The sequence below is a fragment of the Natrix helvetica genome (genome assembly GCF_964273705.1).
Source record: "Natrix helvetica genome assembly, chromosome: 5".
NCBI classification, from domain to species: Eukaryota; Metazoa; Chordata; class Lepidosauria; order Squamata; family Natricidae; genus Natrix; species Natrix helvetica.
The window spans coordinates 94,636,953-94,664,331 of NC_138551.1; the positions used below are offsets into that span (position 1 = coordinate 94,636,953).

At 42.7% G+C, this 27,379-nt stretch overlaps 1 protein-coding gene across 2 annotated transcripts in view; it reads right to left on the reverse strand.

Moving 5' to 3' along the window:
* The window catches only part of RASGEF1A (RasGEF domain family member 1A), a 119,737-nt gene extending 93,447 nt beyond the window's left edge, over nucleotides 1-26,290 (reverse strand). Inside the window, exon 1 of one of the 2 annotated variants that reach the window (XM_081953775.1) lies at nucleotides 26,182-26,290. In XM_081953775.1, coding sequence (XP_081809901.1) covers nucleotides 26,182-26,223 — 42 coding nt within the window. In that variant the 5' untranslated portion in view covers nucleotides 26,224-26,290. Of the gene's footprint in view, nucleotides 1-19,660; nucleotides 19,768-26,181 lie in introns of those variants that run through there. The other variant, XM_081953777.1, reaches the window with a different exon arrangement.
* Between the last annotated feature and the right edge of the window lie 1,089 nt (nucleotides 26,291-27,379).

Below are 27,379 nucleotides of genomic sequence, written 5' to 3' on the forward strand. Positions count from 1 at the left end.
GGGTTGGACTAGAAGACCTCCAAGGTCTCTTCCAACTCTACTATTGTATTATTGTCTCAGATGTTGCACAGCACTCTCTGTTCATGTCATATTTATTTCTGGAACCCACCTAGGAAAGTGATCATCTATTTTTCATGGCTGACCTTCAGCCAGGAGTTCCACCAACATAAGAAGAAAATAGGGACGCAGTGGCTCAGTGGCTAAGACGCTGAGCTTCTCAATCAGAAGGTCAGCAGTTCAACGGTTCAAATTCCTAGCGCTGCATAACAAGATGAGCTCCCGTTGCTTGTCCCAGCTTCTGCCAACCTCACAGTTAAAAAGCACATAAAAATGCAAGTAGACAAATAGGAACCACCTTTGGTGGGAAGGTAACAGCGTTCCATGCACCTTTGGTGTTTAGTCAAGCTGGCCACATGACCACGGAGACATCTTCAGACAGCACTCGATCTTCGGCTATGAAACAGAGATGAGCACTGCCCCCTAGAGCCGGAAACGATTAGCACACATGCGTGGGGGAACCTTTACCTTTTAGAAGAAAATGGGAATGTTCTGACTTCTGGGGATAGTTCATTTTGTGCTTTCTGTGGTGTTAATGGACATTGGAAGGGGGAAAAAAGCCAGGAAGTAGCACTTATAGCCACTTAACTTGGAGTGTTATTCTAGTAGCAATTCTTTGAACGGGAATTACTAGTACAGTTGGAAACATCTCTTCAAAGCCCATAGCACTTAACATCTCCAGTCGCTTAATTTCCACAGATAGCAGAACGGCAAAATATCTGGATAGTAAGAAGGTAAAGGTTCCCCCGTGCTACTCATTTCTGGTTCTAGGGCAGCGATGGCGAACCTTTTTTGGCTTGCGTGCCATAAGTGGGGGGAGCGCAGGGGGGTCGTGTGTGGGCGTGCCGCACCCATAATGCAATGTGCGACCCCCCCAGTGCGCATACGCGCACAACAGGAGCTCCCTCCCATTTTTACATGCTTTTTTCGCCCTACCTAGGCTTCAGAGCCTTTATAGGAGCCTGGGAAGGGCGAAAACAGCCTCCCCCACCCCCCGGACGCCCTCCAGAGGCATCAGGGAAGCCTCCGGACGGTCCCTGAAGCCTTCGGAGTGCTCAAAACGACCCTCTGAGCAAACTGGAAGTCACTTCCGGTTCACTCAGAGAGTCGTTTTAAGCGTTCCGAAGGCTTCAGGGACCATCCGGAGCCTTCCCTGACGCCTTCGGAGCGCTCAAAACGATCCTCCGAGCAAACAGGAAGTCACTTCCGGTTTGCTTGGAGGATCGTTTTGAGCGCTCCGAAGGCATCAGGGAAGCCCATTTTTTTACTTGGATTTTTTACGTGCTTTCGAACTGCTAGGTTGGCAGAAGCTGGGGCAAGTAATGGGAGCTCACCCTGTTATGCAACAATAGGGATTTCAACTGCTGACCTTTCTGATTGACAAGCTCAGCGTCTTAGCCATTGAGCCACCCTAAGTGATTTTTAGCTGGTCTTATCTCAGGATTTCAAACTCTGCAAAGGCTTCATCTCACCCATGTTTCTCACTCCCTCTTTTAAAAATGAAATAGCCTATATGAAAATGGCTTTTGGTTAAGGCCGAGCTAAGAAGAACATCCTTGAGATTCTGGATATAATGGACTCAGATCATTAGGTCTGAGTTAGAAAAGTACAGGTAGCCCTTAACATACGACCACCATTCAGACCAACACTTCTATTGCCAAGCAAGACGGCTGTTAAGCGAGTTTTGCCCCATTTCCCAACCTTTTCTGCCACGGCCGTTAGGTGTTTCAGTGCAGTTGTTTAGGTAGTAACCCAGTTGTTAAGTGAATCTGGCTTCCCCATTGACTTGGATTGTCAGAAGGTCACAAAAGGAGGGATCACATGACCTCAGAACACTGTGGCCATCATAAATGTGAGGCAGTTGCCAGACGTCCGAACGTAAACCACGTGACCATAGGGGTGCTGCAGTGGTGGGTTACGACCAGGGCGTACCGGTGCCTCTTATTCTTATTCTATTCTATGGATTTTTGTAATATCTCCCTCAAATCAAGCTAGCTGTACCCTTATTGTTTGCTTGGCAGCAGAATGGAGGAGGTATGTGGGTGTCTTCTTCCAGATTTCCTTTTCAATTTCCTGATCCAACTTGCAATTCTGAAGGTACTTAGTGGTCTCTCATTCAAGTTGTAGCCAGATCTGAGATTTTCTGCCAAACTTTTGCGAGATCCGCAGTGGTCAGTTAGATGGGGCCACCTGCTGAGGATACATTGGAATTGCACCCATTCTTTAATGTTAATGCATATATTAGAAATATTTGAGGGGCTCCTACAAAGACGAGGGGGTCAAGCTATTCTCCAAAGCTCCTGAAGGCAGGAGAAGAAACAATGGATGGAAACAGAGGTGGGCATCATATCCTGTAACAACCGGTTCGCCTAGAGTGCGAAAATGTGTGCGCCCCCCCCCACACACTCTCACTTCGCCCATGCTCTCTCTATATATTTCAAAAATATCTTTTCAGATACTTATGGAAATTGGTAAGAAGGAGATGAATGTAGATTTAGCAGTGGGCAATCCCTTTAGTCATTCTATCTATAATGAATGGTGGTGAAGATATTGGCCTAGAATTAAACAAACCACGTCAGCTTCATCTTGAAGTTTCCAACATTGATTTCCAACAATGGATAATGACACATTAGTTTCCAACAACAGATGGAAACTAAATAATAAAACTTCAGAAGCTGTGAGTGCTACAAGACTGGAGGTTTTAAAGAAAAGATTGGACAACTATTTGTGTGGGATGGTATATAGGGTCTCCGGGTTGAGCAGGGGGTTGGACTAGAAGGCCTCCAAGGTCCCTTCTGTTAAGTGTTGAATTATGCAAACACCCTGGGTGATTCTGAGCTACAATGACCTCACAGTTGCAATGAAATGGGATTAAGGAAGGGTTATGATCAGAAGAAAGGATTTTGGGAATTGACTGTTCCTCTAATTCTGTTTAGCAGACAAAATCTACAACTGGGCAAATGTTGAGCTGGCACCACATTCTCTGTTGTGCTGCCAGGGTTCCAAGTAACACCGCCAACGAAAGAAGACTCCCTACCCTAGGCAAGAAGATCTGGCTAATACATTCAGTGTCGAAATACATTTTATGTTTAGCTCTGGAACCCTGCTTATATATTCGATATATCGTAGCTACCCTAAGATTAAGACGCCTGTCTCTTTCTCCAAATGTTTCTTTTTATCCTCTTTCCATTTCAAACTCTCCATCCGAATTGGCAAACCATGTTCAGCTCCGATGTGGTTTGTGGGTTTCTACCATCGTATGTTGTATAAAACGGAGCTTATGCTAGAATTTCTTTCAGGGAACACAGTTAAGCAAATCAACTCAGCATTATGCACGAGGGTAATCATATCTGTATTGTGTTAGCTCACCCCTTCAACCTTCTAATGGGAACTCCACACACACATGCCCCAAACAGAAATAAATACAGAACAATGAAATATGTCGCTCTTGTGCTGCAATTTGCTAAGGCTCCTGTCTCAGCCATTCGTAAGCAGGCAGTGGATTAGAAGGATCTGAATTCTGATTTGCATTCCTTTTGCTACAAAACCTTGGAAAGCATGCTTAGTGGCTTGGCTAACCTACCTTACAAGGCTGTTTTGAAGCTAAGTGAAGTAGCTCATTGCAGTGGTGAAATCTAAAAAAAATTCGTACTGGTTCTGTGGGTGTGGCTTGGTGGGGGAGATCATGTGACTGGGTGGACACGGCTATGTAGTCATGTGACTGGGGGTTCAAAAGACAGAAACTCACTTTAACAACTTCCTGTTGGAGCAGGGGGTTGGATTAGATGACCTCCAGGTCCCTTCCAGCCCTGGATTGCTGTGCTCTTTCAAGGCATCCTCTGAAGTTGCGTCTAGTGCCAGGTTTGTGGTCCTTCCTCCCTCTCCTCTTTCCCTCCCTCCCTCTCTCTTTCTTTCGCAGCATCCCCCCACCGCTGTTTAAAGCATTTTCCCCTGCCTATTCGCCCAAACCAGCAGGAAAAAAAATACTTTAAAAAGCGGAGTGGAAAAGCTTCCAACGATTGTGTGGATCAGCTGTGAGCCGCGCGATCCTTGGAAGCTTTTTTTTTTAACTACCAGTTCGCTGAACCAAGGACAATCGTCCCTACCAGTTCGGCCAAACTGGGAGGATTTCACCCCTGGCTCATTGGATGGGGCCCTGAATTCCTTGGAAGGAAGCTGCAGTGAAAATGTGTCCTTTCCAAATATATATATAAATTTTTAAAGAAATTATAAAGAATGGAGGGAGTAGAGAATCAGTGATGACTCTGGAAAAGGACCTGTCTTGATGGTTCACACTCCTTGTTGTTTTCAGTTTCCATGGTGACACTGGGGCTGCCTAGCAATATTAACAATGCCGCATCGGGCTGCCAATGGCAAAAGGTAAGTTTTGAGAACTGCCAGTTTAGTATTCATTCCCTGGCATTTATTTGGGAGAAGCCCAGCTAGGTTTGCTCAAAAATAAACCCTAAATCTGACTCAGGTGTAGTCACAAATCACACATAAGGTACGGGCATAGCTTCTTCATGTTTTAAGCAAAAAAAAAAAAATACCTTTGGAGGTGTATCCATCTATTTTCTTCCTTTGCGTTCCATACCATATGTTGGAAAGCCAGAGAACAGAGAATCATAGAAGGGACTCGGAGGTCTTCTAGTCCAACCCCATGCCCAAAGCAGGAGACTTTATACCATCCAGATCCAATAGTTGTCCAGTCTAATTCTGAAAACCTTCGGTGATGAAAAATCCACAATGCCAGGAGACAAGATGTTCCACTGATGAATTGCTTTCAGTGCCAGAATACTTCTAGGTTGAATCTTCCTTTAACAACTTCCACCCATTACTTCTCGTCCTGTCCTCTGGTGCTTTTGAGAATAACAGATTAGCAGAGTTGGAAGGGACCTTGTAGGTCATCTAGTCCAACCCTCCGCTCAAGCAGGAGACCTTCAGTGATGGAGCACCCACAACTCCAGGAGACAAGGTATTCTACTGATGAATTGTTCTCAGTGTCAGAAAATTTATCTCGACTTCTAGATTGAATCTTCCTTTAAGAAGCTCCCACCTGTTACTTCTTGTTCTGCCCTCTGGTGCTTTGAAGAATAAGTCAAGCCCCTCTTGTCCATGATTGGCCTTCAAATATTGGAAGACACTTATCATGTCCTTCCTAACCCTTCTCTTTGATAGATTAGAATACTTACACGGCTCCCTCTGCTGTAGAATGGAAGATCTCCCAAGGGTTCCTTACTTTCTTTTTCTTTTTTCATGGTTTATTTGTTTTATTTCTATAACGTCCACTTTGAAATACAATAAAATATAATACAATAGCAGAGTTGGAAGGGACCTTGGAGGTCTTCTAGTCCAACCCCCTGCCTAGGCAGGAAACCCTATACCGTTTCAGACAAATGGCTATCCAACATCTTCTTAAAGACTTCCAGGCATTCACAACTTTTGCATCAAACAGTGTGTATTCTGGATACAATTATGCTTAAATAATCATATTATACATCTTTGTTGTTGTAATTCCTCACCATCCTATTAATAGTATAATAACATAATAATATGATAACACTAATATTTAACATTTGACATCATCTTTGTCAGACCTGCTAACCATCTTTTCTTTTTTATGTTTCAGGTCTGCCACACTTTCTACTGTGGGAAAGTGGGAAGGGGGGATTATACAGAGTTGGGTGATATGTAGCCACAATAACATTCTTCTTAGAAAGATAAGGTCATCTTTGTCTCTGCATCTGGTGGAACTGGGTGGGTGGCATCTGTCGTCGTGGCAGTGGAAGATTGGACCGTGTGATGGACTTGTGAGTGTGGGAGCAAGATCTTGAACTTTCAACTGGGTGGGAAAACCTGGAGGCTTTCAGATTTGGGTTTTCCCAGATGTGCCAACATGGCTCTTTTAATAAATTGCAACTTTGAGGAACTGCTGGCCTTGGAGTGTGATTTGTTTGAGGATTCTATTTGGAACCCTGACATTCTTTTTTAACAATTCTCCTCTTTATCATTTCCTCCAATTGTATCTCTTCTTTTCTAACTTCTATTATCTAACCATTGATAAAATATGTCCCATATGAAAAAAATATTCAGTTTCTTCCTTATCCTTAATATCAAGTGTTAATCTATCCATTTCTTCGCAGTCTAATATTTTCTTAATCACATTCCCTTATTTTCTTAAGTCCAAGTGAAATCCAAGAGGCTCAAAAGGCTGGAGGAAGATTTCAATTGTCCCGTTCTCTGCTCTGCGATAGATTCGGCAGAACATTTTGCAGATTTAATATTTTGCAAGCTAAATGCAGAGATGTCCCATCTGAATCTTCTTCCAGCTACACGTCTAGTTTGGACGAATGCCAAATCTTGTTATTTCTCCAAAGAAGGCTCTGTTTTCGGAAATCTGTCTTATTTTTTTTTTAACTCCCACTTTTTTTTCCAGCTAGGTAACAACACCTGAACAGACCTAAGAAAAGCTCTTGAGGATAAGAGGGGTTTTACACATTGAGAAAGTGATGTCACTGAATTCTGGTTGCAGGCTTGAAAAATTCCACGCCACAAGAGGATTGGTGGGGAAAACAGAATTTAAAGAATCCTAGTTCTGTTTCTACTTTCAGAGAGAGGATAAAATGGCAACTTTCTTTTTGTCAACTCTAATTGCAGAAAGGACATCAATATATATATGTTGATGTCCTCAATATATTTTGACACTTTAGAAAGAGTGCAGAGAAGAGCAACAAAGATGATTAGGGGACTCAAGGATAAAACATATGAAGAATGGTTGCAGGAACTGAATATGGCTAGTTTGATGAAAAGAAGGACTAGGGGAGACATGATAGCAGTGTTCCAATATCTCAGGGGCTGCCACAAAGAAGAGAGAGTCAAACTATTCACTAAGGCACCTGAGGGCAGGACAAGAAACAATGGGTGGAAACTAACCAAGGAGAGAAGCAACTTAGAACTATGGGGAAATTTCCTGACAGTTAGAACAATTAATCAATGGAACAACTTGCCTCCAGAGGTTGTGAATGCTCCAATACTGGAAGTTTTTAAGAAGAGGTTGGATATCCATTTGTCTGAAGTGGTGTTGGGTTTCCTGCCTAAGCAGGGAGTTGGACTAGAAGACCTCCAAGGTCCCTTTCAACTCTGTTTTTCTATTATTCTATATGTGTGTTCATAATGCCCTTCAAAACATCCTAAGCAAATCAAAAGACCCAGCAACCCCAGAAGACAAGACAGGCGTCATCTACAACATACAGTGTAAGGACTGTAACAACCACTATGTAGGTCAAACAGGCAGAAGACTGGCAGAATTTCACAACACATAGATCGATTTAACCAAAGTTTCAAATGGAAAAATGTGACTGTCCTAGATCAGGCCAAATCCAAAAAAGCCAGGGAATGTCCAGAAGCCTGGCACTCTGACAAATCAACCATCGATAGACACAACATCTACAGACTACGCAAAAGAGACAATCAACCAGCCCAAAGGAGAACAAAAAAGACCTCAGCACATCTCCACCAGCCATCAGCACCCAGATCAGCATAGATGAACTCCAAGGTTAACCTCAGACCAACAATCAAGTAAACAAAACCCCAATCAAGAAACTGCCAAAGAAGCCAACAGCAAACAGCCCAAGCAAAGAATCTCTAGGACAGTGTTTCTCAAACTTGGCGACTTTAAGTCCTGTGGACTTCAACTCCCAGAATCCCCCAGCCAGCATAGCTGGCTGGGGAATTCTGGGAGTTGAAGTCCACAGGACTTAAAGTCGCCAAGTTTGAGAAACACTGCTCTAGGACCAAACCCACCAGCACTGACAGGCCAAGCCACCAGAATATAAACTGACACAAACCACACTCCTTACTAGCACTGATGACGTTATCTAGTTGGGTCATGAAACATCTGCAAAACAACAACAACCAAGCAAGCTCAGAGAGCACCAAGGACCCCTCGTTTCAACCCTGAGCTACAAATATTCTCCTTCATTGATATTTGTGTTCTTTGTCTACATACAGTATATACCTCTACACACAACAACACCCTCTCTCTGTGTGTCCCTGTCCCTCTTTATCTGTCTGTATCTGTCTAGTCCTTACTTTATAGCCTTGATGGCAAACCTATGGGTCTTCGGATTTCCGGCACTCCGGCGTGTGCGAAGACCAGCTGGCTGCCGGGCATGCACACGCTGGAAACTTGAAGGCCAGCTGGCCGGCACGCTCATTCACACACCCGCCAACTGGTCTTCAGGATTCTGGTGCTCTGGCATGCACATGCACACACATACATGCACACACATGTTACGGTTTGGGCATTCGGTGCTTAAAAGGTTTGCCATCACTGCCTTGTAGCCATTCATTTTTTATATATGTATATTTTTTTCTTTTTTAAAAATGCAAATAATACAAATAGTGCACATACAAATGAATACAAAAAAAGAAAGACAAAAGAAAAAGGGGAAAAACACATATTACAGTGCACCCCACCCCCTGGAGACCTTCCCCCCCTTATATTTCTTGGATATACAATATATTCCAATTGTGCCCTTATCCCCTCCAAAACAGCATGTATTCTTGAGCAGGTTTACTCCCTTTGCTTTCCACCGCATTTCATTATACCACTCATTTCTTTGCATATCCCCATTTCCTCCCCAATATTTAGCCATCACTAATCTAGCTGCCATTATCAAATTTGCAATCAATTCCTTTTTTGTTTCATTTACATCCCATTTTTCCACCAGCAACAATAATGCAATCCTTGGTGACATCTCTGGGTTTACATTCAACAGTGCTCTAAATTTCTCTAAACACCAGGTCCCATGTTTTTTGTGCACTATCACAATCTCACTACATATGTTTATATGTTCCAACCTCTTTCTTGCACCTCCAACAAATATTTGCATATTTGCCATCTATTTGATTTCATTTACGTGGTGTTAGGTACCATCTCCATATCACTTTATATTCGTTTTCGGTAACTCTAACTGACATATTCTTAGATACTCTTCTATTCCAAATATAGCCATTCATTAAGCCACCATTTAAAAGTGCAATAGCATTGAACAAATGACCTATGATCAGCTTCGGTACTCAGTTGTACAAAGTTTGTACCAAGTTTATACTGTTGCAGCATCCCCGTGGTTGCATGATCAACCTGCTTGGCAACCGGCATGTATTTGCAATGTTTGCAGAGTCCTTGGCTAATGCGATCCCCATTTGTGTCCTTCCCTGCCGGCTTCCCACAAATAAAGTCAATGGGGTGAGCCAGATTTGCATAATAACCATGTGATTCACTTAACAACTGCAGCGATTTGCTTAACAACCCTGGGAAAAAAGTTATAAAAATCAGGTGCGATTCACTAAGCCTTTGCTTAGTAACGAATTTAATCGCAGATGTAAGTCAAGGACTATTTATATAACTAGCCGATAACCTGGTATTGCCCGGGTATTTATTTATAGGGACGAAATGTCTGGACCAAACGTAATTTCTAATGTTGGATTTTCCCCTTTACCAGAGAGAGCTCCCTTGTGGACTACCGTGAAGCCATTATCATGGCAACTCCACTGTGCTGTACAGTAGAAGCCATCTTACGGCAGTACAATAGAAGCCATTTTAAAGCACACCAGGTTGTATCTTAACAGAACACACACACCGAGGGGCTTTAGGGGTGTCTTACCCCCACAATATATTTTTTTCAGAGACTAAGTAATTTGTGTACCAAGTTTTGTTGAAATTGTTTGAGGCGTTCCAGAGTTATGCTGGAACACACACACACACACACACACACACACACACACAGACAGACAGACAGACAGACACACATGCAATATTTTCCCTTCTAGTCCATCTAAGAAGTAAGCAGCAACTCAGATTGATGTTGATTCATATACAGCTGAGAATATATAGCTGGGAATATAGCTGTGTCCCCTTGGTTATGTAATTCTGAAGTAAGTTTCACCCAATATTTTTCAATTATTTGTGTTTTGCCTCTTGGCTCCAGAAAGGGGACAGTAACAGAGCAGAATCTGTCTTGTCAAAGGAAGAAGAATCAGTTCCCATTAGAAATATAGCCTGCAATCTGCTGCCTCCTTCTGTTTGTGATCCCCCTCCCAGCATCTGGGCACTGGGGAAGTCCTACAATCTTTCAACTCCCTGCATTTAAAGTCCAGAGTTACTAACAATCCCTGCGTTTGGATTCTTCCTTTTTAGGAATTTATGCCCACCCAAAAAGATGTCTGAAAACTGCTTCATGCACTGTGCTGGAGCCATAAGAGGGATAATCATCCCTCTGAGTGTAAGCAATCTCCAAAGCTGTTTTCATATAACGCACTGAGCGAAAGATTAACCCTATGTATGAGTTGCTCCATTGGGTGAATGAATCTGTTTGCATGAGGGATGCACCAGCCTCTTTCTTTGCAAGTACCCTCTTCAATGCATAGTGGTTAATCACCTTTGGGCCTCTTTCTTGTTGGTGACCTCTACAAATAAGACACCCAGAAGAGTCTTTAGTGGCTCTATAGGAGATGATCAGGATGAACCCGAGGGAGAGGTCAAACATGTCATCTGTCTTGAGTCCCTGCGTGCCCACAAGAGAACTAAGTCCAGCCCACCTTGAATTCTTATCTACTGCCAATTTGCTTTGACTGTTACTAGCTCGGAGTCTTGCAAAGATTATTAGCATGCAATAAACCAGCATTCCTTTGAACTGCTTGGACTCCTGATTTCCTCCTTGAGTTCCATTGATGCTTATCTACCGCCTATTTGCTTTGACTGTTACCAGTTCAGATTCTTGTAGAGAGTGTTAGCATGCAATAAACCTTCTGTATATTCACTTGAACAAATTGTGGGTGCTTCTTCACTGGAGGTTTTTAAGAAGCGACTGGCCAGTTGTGTGTCTGAAATGGTGTAGGATCTCCTGCTCGAGCAGGGGGCTGGACTAGAAGATCTCCAAAGTCCCTTCCAGCTCTACTCTGATTTGTCATATCCAAAGAACTGAAAGGAATGTGGAGAAGAGTAGCGATGATTATGAGAGTTGGAAGGCTAAATGCCAAGAAGAATGCTTAAAAAAAACTGGGTACAGCACAATTAACCTACAGGAGAGAAGGTTAAGGGAGACATAAAGCAGTCTTCCACTACTTGGACAGTGTAATTTCCAATTGTATGTTGGTCTGGTCTTGGGAGACAGGGTAGGGAGAAGAGATGCTACCTAGGGGATATCCCAAAGGTGCTTTTTGGGGAGGCAACTGGGCTTCCTTGCTTTTCTTTTTGAAGACGTTTTGCTTCTCATCCAAGAAGCTTCTTCAGCTTTGACAGGATAGTGGGAAATGGAAGGATTTATATTCCTTGCAGACAGCTGGTCATTTGCATCCTTTTAGAGGGTCACTGAATCACTTGGAGGTATATCTGTGTCCTCAGGGTCACCTGAGTGGTGCTCTCGGTTCCTGTGGTCTAGAGCCCAAATGTCTTCAAAAACAAAACATCTTCCAAAAGAAAAAAACAAGAAAGTCTAGTTGCCCCCTGTAAAAAAAGCATCTTTGGGACAACCATGACCTGGAGGACTGAGAATCTCTACAGACTTTTGCTAATGAACAGATAAGAAAACCCACAGCCCACAGATGCATCATGGGCAGAGAAAGAAACCCAGAAAGGATCCTTCATAATTTATACGCCTGCAAAAGGGAAGGCAGGAGATTTTCACTGTCAGACTTGCAAGATTCTGCTAATGTAGAATTCCATTGCTTCTGATGGCGTTTCTTGTTTGCCTGGGAAGGCTACACACAGGGGGGAAAGTGAGGGTGTCTGGGAAGAACCAACAGGTGAAAGCTTTACACAGAGAAAGCCCAGGTCAACACGAGGAGGCGTTTCAGAGCATTTGAGAGCATAGTGTAGCCGTACTTCCTGGAATTGTGAGAGCTTGACTAATTTATCAATCTATTGATTTGTCTGTTGCTGTTTGTAAATTATGATGAATGATTGTAACTATGATTTATGACCTTTCACCTTTTACTTATTTATATGTACACTGTGAGCTTAGGCATCAGAGACAAAATTCCTTGAGTGATCACACTTGGCCAATGAAGAATTCCATGCTATACTATGCCATGCCATGCCATGCCACAACACGCCATGCCACGCTACACCATGCCATGCCATGTCATTCCCTATTCTATTCTATGCTATGCCATGCTATGCCATTCCCTGTTTTATTCTATGCTATGCTATGCTATGTCATGCCATGCCCTGTTCTATTCCATGCTGTGCTATGCCATGCCATTCCCCATGCCATACCATGCCATGCCATTCCCTATTCTCTGCTCTGCTCTGCTAAGCTATGTTATGTCATTCCCTCTTCTCTTCTTTTCTCTTCTCTTCTCCTCTCCTCTCCTCTCCTCTGCTATATCATTCCCTGTTTTATTCTATGCTGTGCTATGCCATGCCTTGCCATTCCCTGTCCTATTCTATGCTATGCTATGCCATGCCATGCCATGCCTTGCCATTCCCTGTCCTATTCTATTCTATGCTATGCTATGCCATGCCATGCCATGCCATGCCATGCCACACCATTTCCTGTTCTATTCCATGCTGTGCTATGCCATGCCACTCCCCACGCTATGCTATGCCATGCCATGACATTCCCTCTTCTCTTCTCTGCTCTGCTATGACATTCTCTCTTCTCTTCTCTTCTCTTCTCTTCTCTGCTCTGCTCTGCTCTGCTCAGCTATGTCATTCCCTCTTCTCTTCTCTATGTCATTCCCTCTTCTCTTCTCTGCTCTGCTATGTCATTCCCTCTTCTCTTCTCTATGTCATTCCCTCTTCTCTTCTCTTCTCTGCTCTGCTATGTCATTCCCTCTTCTCTTCTCTTCTCTTCTCTGCTACGCTATGCTACTTTACGCTATGCCATTCCCACTTCCCTTCTCTTCTCTTCTCTTCTCTTCTCTTCTCCTTTCTCATCATAAAGCAGGAGGGAAAAAGCTAATTGGTGACAGTGCTAAAGGTTTGCTATTCTGAGGTCTGACAGGTCAAGAGGAAAAGTGTTTACCAGTGCGCACAATGCAGAAGAGAGATACCAAAATATGCCTAAAATACAAACCTGCTGTCATGGGAACAGGGAAGGAGGCGAGGGCTTTGGAAGGAATAGCTCACCAAAATGAAAAGGCATCGCTCAAAGAAGCCCATTAAAAGACTTTTGTGCACATTATGAACACTTTAATAACAAAGACATTTTCAATCACTTTAGACATTCTAATTAAGCACTGCGCAGCCTGTGACTATAAGAATGGTACGCTGTTTTTTTTAAAGATAAATAAATAGAGATAAGGACTGTTTTGTGTCAATCTTACCTCCTTGTGACTACAAGGACACAGCTATGCTGTTTCCTTGGTTACAAGGCTTGTCTGGCCTTTCCTGATGATCACCCAACTTGCTCGGCTCTTTCAAGAGGAGCCATGGTTGGGTGAGTTGCTTAGTAAGCAAATAAAGTTATATGTTGGACTTCCGAGGTGGCTGAGCTGGTTTAATTGCTTTGTTGAATAGAGTAGAGGCCGCAGTTGTTATTGACCTCTGACTGACCTGACTAAACTCCCTGGGAAAGTACTTGAAGAGGGTAGGATGCTTGTAGCCATTGAGGTTGTTCAGGTGAAGATTTCAGGGACAAAAAAAAAATCTATCTGTCTATCTGTCTGTCTCTTTATCTCTCTATCTTTCTTTTTACCTTTCTATCCACCCACCCATATCTATCTATCTATCTATCTATCTATCTATCTATCTATCTATCTATCTATCTATCTATCTATCATCTATCTATCATCTATCTATCTATCTATCCATCCATCCATCCATCCATCCATCCATCCATCTCTCTAACTCTATCCTTCCAGAGACTATATCTCTCTATCGATACATCAGTCAAGAGACTCCCAGTGACTGAGCCAAATTCAATTTCACATCATTATCGTGGGACACGTATATTCACTTGCATTCATAGTCTGTCCATTTCTTTCTTTCTTTCTTTCTTTCTTTCTTTCTTTCTTTCTTTCTTTCTTTCTTTCTTTCTATCTATCTTCTATCTAATATCTATCTATCATCTAATATCTATCTATCTATCTATCTATCTATCTATCTATCTATCTATCTCTATCTATCTATCTATCTATCTATCTATCTATCTATCTATCTATCTATATCTATCTATCTATCTATCTATCTATCATCTATCTATCTCTATCTATCTATCTATCTATCTATCTATCTATCTATCTATCTATCTATCTATCTATCTATCTATCATCTATCTATCTATCTATCATCTATCTATCATCTATCTATCTATCTATCTATCTATCTATCTATCTATCTATCATCTATCTATCTATCTATCCATCCATCCATCCATCCATCCATCCATCCATCCATCCATCCATCCATCTCTCTAACTCTATCCTTCCAGAGACTATATCTCTCTATCGATACATCAGTCAAGAGACTCCCAGTGACTGAGCCAAATTCAATTTCACATCATTATCGTGGGACACGTATATTCACTTGCATTCATAGTCTGTCCATTTCTTTCTTTCTTTCTTTCTTTCTTTCTTTCTTTCTTTCTTTCTTTCTTTCTTTCTTTCTTTCTTTCTTTCTTTCTTTCTATCTATCTTCTATCTAATATCTATCTATCATCTAATATCTATCTATCTATCTATCTATCTATCTATCTATCTATCTATCTATCTATCTATTATCCATCCATTCATCTATCCATCAGGAGACTTTATATCGCTCTATCAATAAATCACTGAAGAAACTCCTGTCTACTTCTTTCTATCAATCTATTTGTCTGTCTGTCTGTCTGTCTGTCTGTCTGTCTCTATCTATCTATCTATCTATCTATCTATCTATCTATCTATCTATCTATCTATCATCTATCTATCTATCTATCTATCTATCTATCTATCTATCTATCTATCTATCATCTATCTATCCTTCCATCCATCTATTATCCATCCATTCATCTATACATCTATAAATCAAGAGAGTTTATATTGCTCTATCAATAATCAGTGAAGAGACACCTGTCTGCCTGCCTGTCTACATCTGTCTCTCTGTCTGTCTGTCTGTCTGTCTGTCTGTCTGTCTGTCTGTCTATCTATCTATCTATCTATCTATCTATCTATCTATCTATCTATCTATCCTTCCATCCATCTATTATCCATCCATTCATCTATACATCTATACATCAAGAGAGTTTATATTGCTCTATCAATAATCAGTGAAGAGACACCTGTCTGCCTGCCTGTCTACATCCATCCATCCATCCATCCATCCATCCATCCATCCATCCATCCATCCATCTATCATCTATCTATCTATCTATCTATCTATCTATCTATCTATCTATCTATCTATCTATCTATCATCTATCTATCTATCTATCTATCTATCTATCTATCATCTATCTATCATCTATCTATCTACCTATCCTCTCTCTCTCCCTCTGTCTCTGTCTCTGTCTCTCTCTCTCATGGGGCAGAGTAGCTCGCATGTTTAGGAATTTGGACTGACAAGTAAAAAAACTCAAGTTTGATACCTGAGTGCAGTCATGGGGTGGGATAAGCTTCTATCTTTCACTTCAGCTCCTGACAAGGATGTCACCAGCTACCTACCTACCCACCTACCTACCAACTTACCTACCTACCTGCCATCTTCTACTCAACTTTTGGATGTGTTTTAGCTACCCATTTTTTATTCCAGGAAGAAATTTGGTCTCCACCTTTGTAAGGTAAAACAATACTTTCGGGTGAATAGCACGTCACACAACTGAGATGAAAGATATTTGTTTAGGCACAACTCAGCAGCACTTAGCACAATTTCTCCAGACCTTAAAGCAAACAAAGAAAAGACTCTAAGTTCCTGGTATAAACTCTTCTTGCACACCTGTTTCCAGAACTTCCTCTTTATCCTGGTCCACAGGCTCGAGAAAAATTACAGTAGAAATCCCCAATTTGGGGGGGGGGGGGGGAAACACCCAGGATTTCTATTGAAAAAGAGCAACATAATTCTTCTTCTTTCGTAATAGGATCAGTGCTGCCAATTTGCAGCTATGCATTCCAAAACACCAGGCGGATCAATTGCATGCCAACCTTTTCTTTAAACTGAGAGCATTTTTACAATCCTTGAAAAGGAGCGGCAGCCTGTGGTGCAAACTACAGGACAGGCAGCAGCTGAGCTAACACGGGCAGGGTGCCTCCAAGCAGAAGTGGTCATACTCTGTAACTGCAAGCATCTTGCAAGTCACCTTTATGTACTCCTCATCGATCAGTTGGCTCTGCTTTGTTAAGGGATGCATGACTTGACACAGACAGCAAAACCCATCAGGCTTTAGTCAAGCCTCCCACACCCACTCGGTCACATCTAACAACGCCTACTTGATGTGGCATCGCGAGAAGCTGGTGTTTATTTTGTTCCTCTATGTCATTTCCCTCCTCTTTTTTAAAAAAATAAATAAAATGCAGCATTTCCCCCCCCCCCTTCCAAACAAGAAACTATGTCGTGGCAGCTCAAGTCTGCCTAAAGCAAACTAAAATATTTACAGTGTTCCACGATGTGGATCTCCTGAACAGATTCTGCTTGAAATGACCGCAAAGGAACCATAGGTTTTGGGTTGATCCCAGTTTAACCCTAACCCTTCATGCACCAAAGGAAAAGCAATAGCACTTAAATGTACATACTGCTTCAGCATTGGTCAACTCTGAACACAATCCGTACCCAACATGGTGTCTGCCAGGACTCATTGCTTACATGGGGTCTTGTTTCTACCCCTCAGTGTGACTGTGGTGTTCCTTGACAAAATATCCACCACATTGTGTCCGAATGTCCATCAAGAGCTTACACTGGCCCAATGTCTATGTTTTTCAATATAGGCAACCCTGTTCTTGAACAGCTGGGTTGACTGGACATTTAGAACCACTATAAGTCCAGATACCGTCTCCTAGCAATTGGGCCAAAGCCACACAGATAGCTTTCCTGCCTAAGGTGGGACTAGAACTCACTGTCTCCTGGTGATTGGTCCAAAGTTACCCTGCCAGCTTTCCTGTTTAAGGTTGGACTAGAATTCACTGTTTCCTAGCAATTGGGCCAAAGCCACACAGATGGCTTTCCTGCCTAAGGTGGGATTAGAAGTCACCATCTCCTGGTGATTGGTCCAAAGTCACCCTGCCAGTTTTCGTGCCTAAGGTGGGACTAGAACTCACTGTCTCCTAGCAATTGGGCCAAAGTCACACAGATGGTTTTCCTGCCTAAAGTGGGACTAGAACTGACCATCTCTTGGTGATTGGTCCAAAGTCATTCAGTTGCTTTGCATGGCTAAGGCAAGACTTAAACTCACAAATCTCCTGATTTATGTCTTAAATCCCTAGATGAAACTGACTCTCTTATTGCCTAACATTTTCTTCTAAGTTCTAAAGAGTTCATTTTAGTACAGGAACTTGATTCCAAGGCTGAGTCTTGGTAGGGAACTGGGACTGCCCTATTGTGATGAAACACCAATTACAAAGGAAAAATGCCCTGATTTCTCTGCCTAACCCTGCCTCCACGTTCATTCACTCAAAGCATGCTCTGCTAAAAGAAGTGTGGTGGTGCAGTGGTTAGAATGCCAGTATTGCAGGCTTACGCACAGCTCACTGCCAGGAATTTGATCCTGACGGGCTCAAAGTTGACTCAGCCTTCCATCCTTCTGAGGTCGGTAAAATGAGGACCCAGATTGTTAGGGGCACAAAGCTGATTCTGTAAACCACTAAGCAAGGGCTGTAAAGCACTGTGAAGCGGTATATAAGTCTAAGTGCTATTGCTATTGACTCATCAGTAAGTCTTGTGTGTACCAAGTTTGGTTGAAATTGCTGGAGGCATTCCAGAGTTATGCTGGAACATACACACATGCACACACATATACAGATATATATATATATATATATATATATATATATATATATATATATATGTGTGTGTGTGTGTGTGTGTGTGTGTGTGTGTGTGTGTGTGTGTGTGTGTGTGTGTGTGTGTGTGTGTGTGTGTTGTATTTGTGCTGATAAATAAATAAAGAGAGACTAGTATAGATCTATTTCGAGCTATTTAGCTCTCATCAGCTAGCCATACCCTTACTGGGAATCAAACCAGGGCTGTATTGCATATTAGGCCGATGTAATTGCCACTAAGCCACAGGTTCTCTTCCTTATCAGCTAGGCACACACACACACACACACACACACAGTGATGCATGTGCATGACCGCCCCCCTTCCCCCCCCCCAGCCTGCTTTGGGCCTAACAGGCCTCCCTGAAGCCTCCCGGGACCAAAAATGGGCTGCAGGGAGGGGTGCCGCAGCCCCCCCGTGTGACCCCCCCGCCCCCACCCATGTACACACAACCCCCTGCCCCGCCCATGAATGCGAGGGCGGCTCCCGCATGTGCAGCAGAGACCCAAAAATCAGCTGGCCAGTGGGAGATAATGATAAAAATAATAATGAATCATAATGCAATATGAATAACATGAATAACAATGAACATACATAAAAATAATTCTGAAAATGCAAACAGAATGTTTGCAAACAACTGCTACCGATTTTTTGCAAACAATCACTACCAACCTGCCTTCCATTGAGGACCTGTATACTGCAGAGTGAAAAAGAGAACTCTTAAAATATCTACAGACCCCTTCACATCCTGGACATAAATTGTTTCAACTCCTATCCTCAAAATGACACTATAGAGCTCTGCACACCAAGACAACTAGACACAAGAACAGTTTTTTCCCAAACGTCATCACTCTGCTTAACAACTAATTCCTTCACCACTCAAACCATTCACTAAGGCTGCATTACTATTAATTTTCTCATCGTTCCTATCACCCATCTCCTCCCACTTAGGACTATAACCATGTTGCTTGTATCTTTACAATTTACATTGTTTTATTTGTTTCCTAGTATGATTTGATTGCTTATTAGTAACCTATGACTATCACTAAGTGTTGTGTCTTATGATTCTTGATGAATGTATTTTTCCCTCTTTTTCCTTTTTTTCCTTTTATATACACTGAGATCATATGCACCGAAGACAAATTCCTTGTGTGTCCAATTACACTTGGCCAATAAAGAATTCTATTCTATTCTATTCTATTCTATTCTATTCTATTCTATTCTATTCTACTCTACTCTACTCTACTCTACTCTACTCTACTCTACTCTACTCTACTCTACCCTACCCTACCCTACCCTACCCTACCCTACCCTACCCTATTCCTATTCCTATTCCTATTCCTATTCCTATTCTGGCCATTTGCCGCCTTCTACATTATTTTGATGCATTATTTATAACTTACATTATAAATGTAACTCATTTTTGAAGCTGCTAAGGTGTACCTTGAAGATCTTAGCTAGAAACCAACTTCCTCTTTGAAAAAAATCACCTCCTTTACAACCTCCTAAACTACTTTCCTGACTCCCTTGGTTGGTCCTGATGACTGAAATGGTTTTAAATTTATATTCCTCACCCTGCTGTTGCTTTTCATGTTCCATGCTCAGGAGTAAAAAGAAAGATAAGATTTAAAATTGATTACAAATACTTACCTGGGACTTAAGCCTTCAGCAATCCCAATAAAGCATTCCTGGTTTTTCGAATCAGGTCTATTACTTTTTTAGCTGCGATTAGTCAACTGCTCTATGTAGGAATCACAATGATGTTTTTGTCTATACTTAGGTTGTCACGTGGGCTTTCTCTGGGAGCCAGGAAACCACGACGCCGACAGATTTCCGCTGCGTAATGATCATGTGATGCAACGTGTGGCTAGGAGGATTTTTGGACTTTACACTTTCTGGGTTCTGAAATGACTCAACATTTGCCTCTTAGTTCTTTCTTTTTTCTTTTTCTGGCTAAATAAAATAATAGAGTCATAGAGCTGGAAGAGACCAAAGAAGTCTTCTACTCCAATCCCCTGCTCAAGGCAGGAGACGTTACACCAGCCAAGCCAGATGGTTGTCCAACCTCTTCTTGATGGAGAAGAACTTATAACTTGGAATGGGACAACTCGCCGCAGCCAACTCGCTACAGACAATTTACCATGGCCAACTCACCATGGCCAACTTGCGACGAGACAATTAGTCATGGCCAACTCACCACATGACAACTGACTGTGGGACAATTCAATAATTCAATTTAATTATTTTAAAAAGTTTTAAAATATTTAAATTTTTGTCATTGGGAGGTTCATCTTGTCACTCCTTTGGCATCCTTTCTTTAATGATTCTGTTCCACTATTTGTTCAATATTAGTGTAAATCTTGCCCCACGGCAAATTGTCCTGTGGCAAGTTGGCCATGGCAAGTTAGCCATGACGAGTTGGCTGTGGCGAGTTGTCTTAGACCCTACCCATAAGTCCAGGAGGCAAGTTGTTCCACTGATGAATTGTTCTCACTGTCAGCAAACTTCCCTTTACTTCTAGGTTGGATCTCTCTTTGACAAGTTTCCACCCATTAATTCTTGTCTTGCCTCTGCTACCTTAGGGAATAAGTCAATCTCCTAATTTCTGTGACAGTGGCTCAGGTACTGAAATAGTTCTTCTGACTGAACCTTCTCTTGAATAGATTAGACCTTCCTAGGTCCCTCACCATTTGACATACAATTTAACCTCCAGAACTTTATATCATATTTGTTGATCTTCTCTGCACACTTTCCAAGCTCTCAACATGTTTTTTTTTAATCTCATGTGACCAGAAATTGATTCCAAGTGTGATCTCACCAACGTGGTGTAAAGGGGTACTATAACTTCTCACCGTCTTGATGCTATCCATCTGTTGATGCAGCCTAGAACTGCATTGGCTTTTTTGTTAGCTGCAGGATACTGCTGGCTCATACTTAAGTGGTGGTCCACAAGATTCCTCTTACAGTGGCTACTGTTGAGTCAATAGCATTCTATATTTGTGCTATACTCTGTTTTTCTTGCCAAATATGCAGGATCTTATTTTTTCTCACCACTGAATTGCATCTGGTTGGAAAGGGGCCAATCGTCAAATCTATCAAGATCCTTTTGGATATCGAGCTTATTTTCCAAAGTATTACCTTCTGCAAATTTGATGAGTCCCCTTTCTATCTGCTTGTCTAGATCATTTACGAAGAGGTTGAAGAGTACAGGACACAAGACTGAACTGAGATACCCCAATGCATGCTTCCCTCCATTAGATGAAGTTCCATTGAGGACTACACAGAGTTTGGTTGGTCAGCCAATTGTGAATCCATTTAGGGATGAAAATATTGAAGCAGGAATTTTCTGCAGGAGTCTCAGCAGCATATATAGAGTAACAGTGTTGGACGGGACCTTATAGGTGATCTAGTCAAACCGCTGCCCACGCGGGAGGCCCTAAACCATTTCTGACAAATGGCAGTCCAGTTTCTTCTTGAAAGCCTCCAGTGATGAAGCTCCCACAACTTCTGAAGGCAACTTCTGTTCCACTAGTTGATTGTTCTCACTCAAAATAGACTCAAAACAGCAAGAAATGGGAGTTAGATAAAATTACCGGTGCTTACAGACTTTAACTAGAAAGAAACAAGCATAAAAATAATTTGACCCCCAAGACTTGAGCTACTCTTTGATCTTGGCTTGATGTCTTTCGGATATTATGTCTTACTTTTACTTCTACTTCGTAGAAAAGCAAGACGTTTGATGAAAGACTTAGAAGATACAGATGGTTGGTGTACCTCATCTGGAAGAAAGGAAATTTATAGGGAGTTTTTATCAGCAGTGTTCCAAAGTTTTAAAATGCCCCTTTGGGAGGGAAAAAAGTTGTGTGTGTGTAAAAATATTTTTTGGAAGTGTATAGTAGATCTAACCTTGCTTAAAATTGATGCAACTATTGGTGAAATATCCCAAAAGGACTTTTTCAAAAGGCAACTGGACTTTTTTTCCCCCTTGAAGACATTTCGCTTTCCATCCAAGAAGCTCCTTCAGTTCTTGGATAAGAAAAGGAATGTCTTCAAAGAAAAACCAGAATGTCCACTTGCCTCTTGAAAAAGCACCTTTGGGATAACCACAACCTGGATGACTGAGAACCTCCATAGATATGTCGGTGGGATGTTTCAGACTTAAAATAACTTGCTATCTGAACTGCAGCCAAGAAATTAAAAGACGCTTGCTCCTGGGGAGGAAAGCTATGGCAAATCTAGACAGCATCCTAAAAAGTAGAGACATCACCCTGCCAACAAAAGGGTGTATAGTCAAGGTTATGGTTTTCCCAGTTGCAATGTATCAATGTGAAAGTTGGAACATAAGGAAGGCTGAGTACCAAAGAATTGAGGCCTTTGAACTCTGGTGCTGGAGAAGACTCCTGCGAGTCCTTTAGACTGCAAGGCAATCAAAATGGTCGGTTCTAGAGGAGATCAACCCTGACTGCTCTTTAGAAGGCCAGATCCTGAAGATGAAACTCAAATACTTTGACCAGCTAATGAGAAAGGACTCACTGGAAAAGAGCCTAATGCTGGGAACGATTGAGGGCAAAAGAAGAAGGGGACGACAGAGAATGAGGTGGCTGGATGGAGTCCCTGAAGCAGTAGGCTTGAGCTTAAATACGCTCCGGGGGATGGTAGAGGACAGGAAGGCATGGAGGAACTTTGTCCATGGGGTCAGACACAATTTCACAACTAACAACATCTCAACTGCATCAGTCCCTACAATACATCGCATTTAATAATCTTGGTTTACTTTTTATCCCACTACCACTTTGTTTTATTTTTGTAGCTTCTCCTTCATCTGGGTGCATCGCACGCTGACAATTCAGCAAACATTTGCAATTACAGCTGCTGGATACGTTTTAATTACTTTCGCTGATTTACTACCAATTTTAGTTGATTAGAAGGCTGTTTAAATTAGCAATGGTAAAGTTTAATTACCTGGAAAAGAAGCCTAACTCTTTTTTTTTTACTCACCAAAGGCTCTGGTTTTTTTTTTGTTTTGCTCAAGGATGCTATTCCAGTGAGAATTTTTTTTTGTTTTTTGTAAAACAAAAATAAAAATCAGTTATGTTTCAAGTGTTTTTGGAAGAAAATCAAAGATGATTTAAACCAATAACAACGATGTAGTGAATTTGGAGAGAGATAAATTGGTTGAATCCAATTACTTGTCCTAGAGGGTGGACAACTCTGAGATTCTAAAAAGAGACTAAAACATAAGAAGAACGGTTGCAGGAACTGATTATATCTAGTTTAATGAAAAGAAGGACCAGGGGTGACACGATAACAGTGTGCCAGTATTTGAAAGGCTGCCACTAGGAAGAGATGGGGTCAATTTATTCTCCAAAGCATCTGAAGGCAGGACAAGAAGCCACGGATGGAAACTAATCAAGGAGAGAAGCAATCTAGAACTAAGGAGAAATATAGTGAGGACAATTAATCAGTTGAATGGCTTGCATCCAGAAATTGCGGGTGCTCCAACATTGGAGGTTTTTAAGAAGAGACTGGACCATCCTTTGTCTGAAATGATAATAGACTTTCCTCCTTGAGCAGGGGGCTGGATTAGAAGATCTCCAAGGCCCCTTCCAATTCTGTTATTCTGTTAAATGCACCTCCAATGTGTTCAAATAATACTGCAGTGTTATTGGAAGGAATTGCGGCCAAGGTTGTAGACTTGATCTAGCATCTTCAGACGTAAATGCTATTACGAAGATCAGCGATGGCGAACCTTTTTTGGCTCGTGTGCCACAAGTGGGGGGAGCGTAGGGGGGGCGTGTGCGGGCGTGCTGCACCCATAATGCAATGTGCGACCCCCCCAGTGCGCATGCGCACACAACAGGTGCGATCCCCCATTTTTACATGCTTTTTTCGCCCTCCCCAGGCTCCAGAGGCTTTATAGGAGCCTGGGGAGGGTGAAAAGACCCTCCCACGCCCTCCCGGAGGCCCTCCGGAGGCTTCAGGGACCGTCCGGAGGCTTCCCTGAAGCCTTCAGAGCGCTCAAAACGACCCTCTGAGCAAACCGGAAGTCACTTCCGCTTTCCTCGGAGGGTCGTTTTAAGCGTTCCGAAGGCTTCAGGGACTGTCCGAAGGCTTCCCTGACACCTCTGGATGGTCCCTGAAGCCTCTGGAGGGCCTTCAGGGGGGACAGGGAGGCTCTTTTTGCCCTCCCCAGGCTCCTATAAAGCCTCTGGAGCCTGGGGAGGGCGAAAAATGGCTTTAAAAAAGGGTGAACTCAGCTGGCCAGCGCACGCGTGCCATAGGTTCACCATCACTGACGTAGATATTTATTTCAGGGTAACCTATCAGTTCAGTCATGCATGAACAGTCACAACAGGAAAGGTCACCCTTAAATCCTTCATGATGGAGGTATCTCCCTGCCAGGTACTTCTCTGTCCAACTTCCTTCAGCAAAGAAACCTGCACATCACTAGCAGCATTGCAATTTTTGTATGAAAGGCCGTTTTGAAGAAAACCATTTAGAACAGATTGTGGTTGATGATAGGAACGAGGACTTATGAATCAATCTATTTATGTATCTATCTATCCGTCCGTCCATCCATCCATCCATCCATCCATCCATCCATCCATCCATCCATCCATCTATCTATCTATCTATCTATCTATCTATCTATCTGCCTAGTGGTTTCTCCAGTGAATACTCTCTCTCTCTCTCTCTCTCTCTCTCTCTCTCTCTCTCTCTCTCTCTCTCTCTCTCTCTCTCTCTCTCTCTCTCTCTCTCTCTCTCTCATGTCTGTCTGTCTATCTATCTATCTATCTATCTATCTATCTATCTATCTATCTATCTATCGCCTAGTGGTTTCTCCAGTGAATACTCTCTCTCTCTCTCTCTCTCTCTCTCTCTCTCTCTCTCTCTCTCTCTCTCTCTCTCTCTCTCTCTCTCTCTCTCTCTCTCTCTCTCTATGTCTGTCTATCTATCTATCTATCTATCTATCTATCTATCTATCTATCTATCTATCATCTATCTATCTATTGCCTAGTGGTTTCTTTAGTGAATACTCTCTCTCTCTCTCCTATCATCCATGTCTCTCTCTCTCTCTCTTTCTCTCTCTCCTAGTGCAGTGATGGCTAACCTTTTTGTTATCGCATGCCAAAAGCGTGCACATGCGCTCACACCCATAATGCAATGTGTGTGGGGCACACAGACCCTGCTCGCCCTGCCCCCTTCACATGCACATACAACACCCCCATGCTCCCACTGCCCCACACACACATACGCGTGCAACGCCCCCATTCCTCGTTTTGGACCTAGTAGGCCTCCCTGCAGCCTCCTGGGAGCCAAAACGGCCTGTGTGTGTGTGGGTGTGTACCCTCCTCCCTCCCTCTCGTGCATGTGTGTGCATCTCCTGCATGTCCCCCATCCCCTGCGCATGCACGACAGAGACTTGAAAATCAGCTGGTCTGCCGGAGGCGCAGTCTCATGTGTGGTGGAGCTGAGCTGGGGCGACGGCGCGCATGCTCGCAGAGAGGGCTCTGTGTGCCACCTGTGGCATGAGTGCTATAGGTTTGCCATTACAATCCTAGTGGTTTTATAGTTTTTGAATATGGCCAGATGACTAAATCCACAAAGTTTCTTGACTTGAATTTAAATCCTTTTTTTTTTTTTTTGTAGCATTGTAAGTCTGGCCCTGGATATCTCTCGCAATATTGCTGAATTTCAAAATGAAAAAAAAAAACTGTTTTGAGCCTCATGCTTTCTGAGATACCATCATCATCATTGTCATCATAATTACAATTTGTATTAGCAATAGCAATAGCACTTAGACTTATATACCGCTCCTCAGTGCTTTACAGCCCTCTCTAAGCGGTTTACAGAGTCAGCCTGTTGCCCCCCAACAATTTGGGTCTTCCTTTTACCGACCTCGGAAGGACAGAAGGCTGAGTCAACCTTCAGCCTGGTGAGATTTGAACTGCCAAATTGCAGGGAGCCACCAGTCGGCAGAAGTAGCCTGCAGTACTCCACTCTAACCACTGTGCCACCACGTCTCATTAATATTATTTATGTACTAATTTGCTTAAGTGCACTTGTGACACCTATGCTGAAAGTGGAATTTACACCTGCCACGATATCAAATCAAAATCCCTGATTATGTAGCCCCCCAGAAACACAAAAGATAAATAATGACAACTTACTTTACATTTCTTTAGGGTAGCATCATACAATGGCTCTGCCATCCAGACCTTTCCAGCAGGTGGAATTGGAGCTATTTCACTCTGCTCTTTTCGACATCAATTTGGTCACCGTCTCCTTTAAAACAAAAGGAGTAGCAAATGTTTTACATTTAGGCAGGAAAATCCCAAAGGTATAAGTACAGGTTAGGTGAGGCTGGCTAAAAAACAGTAACTGTGAGAGGGACCTTGGAGTCCTAATGGATGATCATTTGAATATGAGCCAGCAGTGTGCAACATCAGTCAAAAAAGGTAATACAATCCTGGGTTGTATAAACAGAGGCATAGAATCAAGATCCCGTAAAGTATTAGCTTTATAAAACCCTAGGACGGCCACACCTGGAACACTGCAACCAATTTTGGTCACCACATTACAAAAAACTTTGGAACAAGTGCAGAGAAGAGCAACTAAGACGATCAAAGGCCTGGAGACTAAATCATATGAAGAACGGCTGCAGATTGTGGGTCTAGCTAGTCTAAAGAAAAGAAGAATTAGGGGTGACATGATAGCAGTATTCCAATATTTGAGGGGCTGCTATAAAAAAAGGGGGGTCAAGCACCAGAGGGCAGGACAAGAAACAACAGTTGGAAACTAATCAAAGAGAGAAGCCATCTGGAATTAAGTAATAGGACGATTAACCAGTGAAAGGATTTGCCTTCAGAAATTGTGGACGCTCCATCACTGGAGTTTTTAAGAAGAGACTAGACCAGTGATGATCAACCTCTTTTGGCTCCCGTGCCAAAAGCAGGGGGAGTGCAGTGGGGTCGTGCACTATGTGTGCGACTCCCCCCCCCACGTGTGCTTGCAAATGCGACCAGCGCCCCCGCTTTTGGTGTGGTTTTTTTGCCCTCCCCAGGTACCAGAGGCATTCTAGGAGCTTGGGGAGGGCAAAAACAGCCCCCCCACCCCTCATGTCCTCCGAAGGCCTCAGGAGCTTCCCTGAAGGCTCCGGAGGGTGAAAAATGGACCTATGGGGAACCTGGAAGTTTGGGGATGGTGACTTCTAGTTTGTCCGTAGGGCCGCTTTTCAACCTCCGGACCCTTCAGGAGGCTTCCCTGAAGGCTCCGGAGGGCAAAAAACAGACCTAGGGACAAACCGGAAGTCACTATTCCCGAACCTCTGGGCTACCCATAGGTCTGTCTTTCACCCTCCAGAGCCTT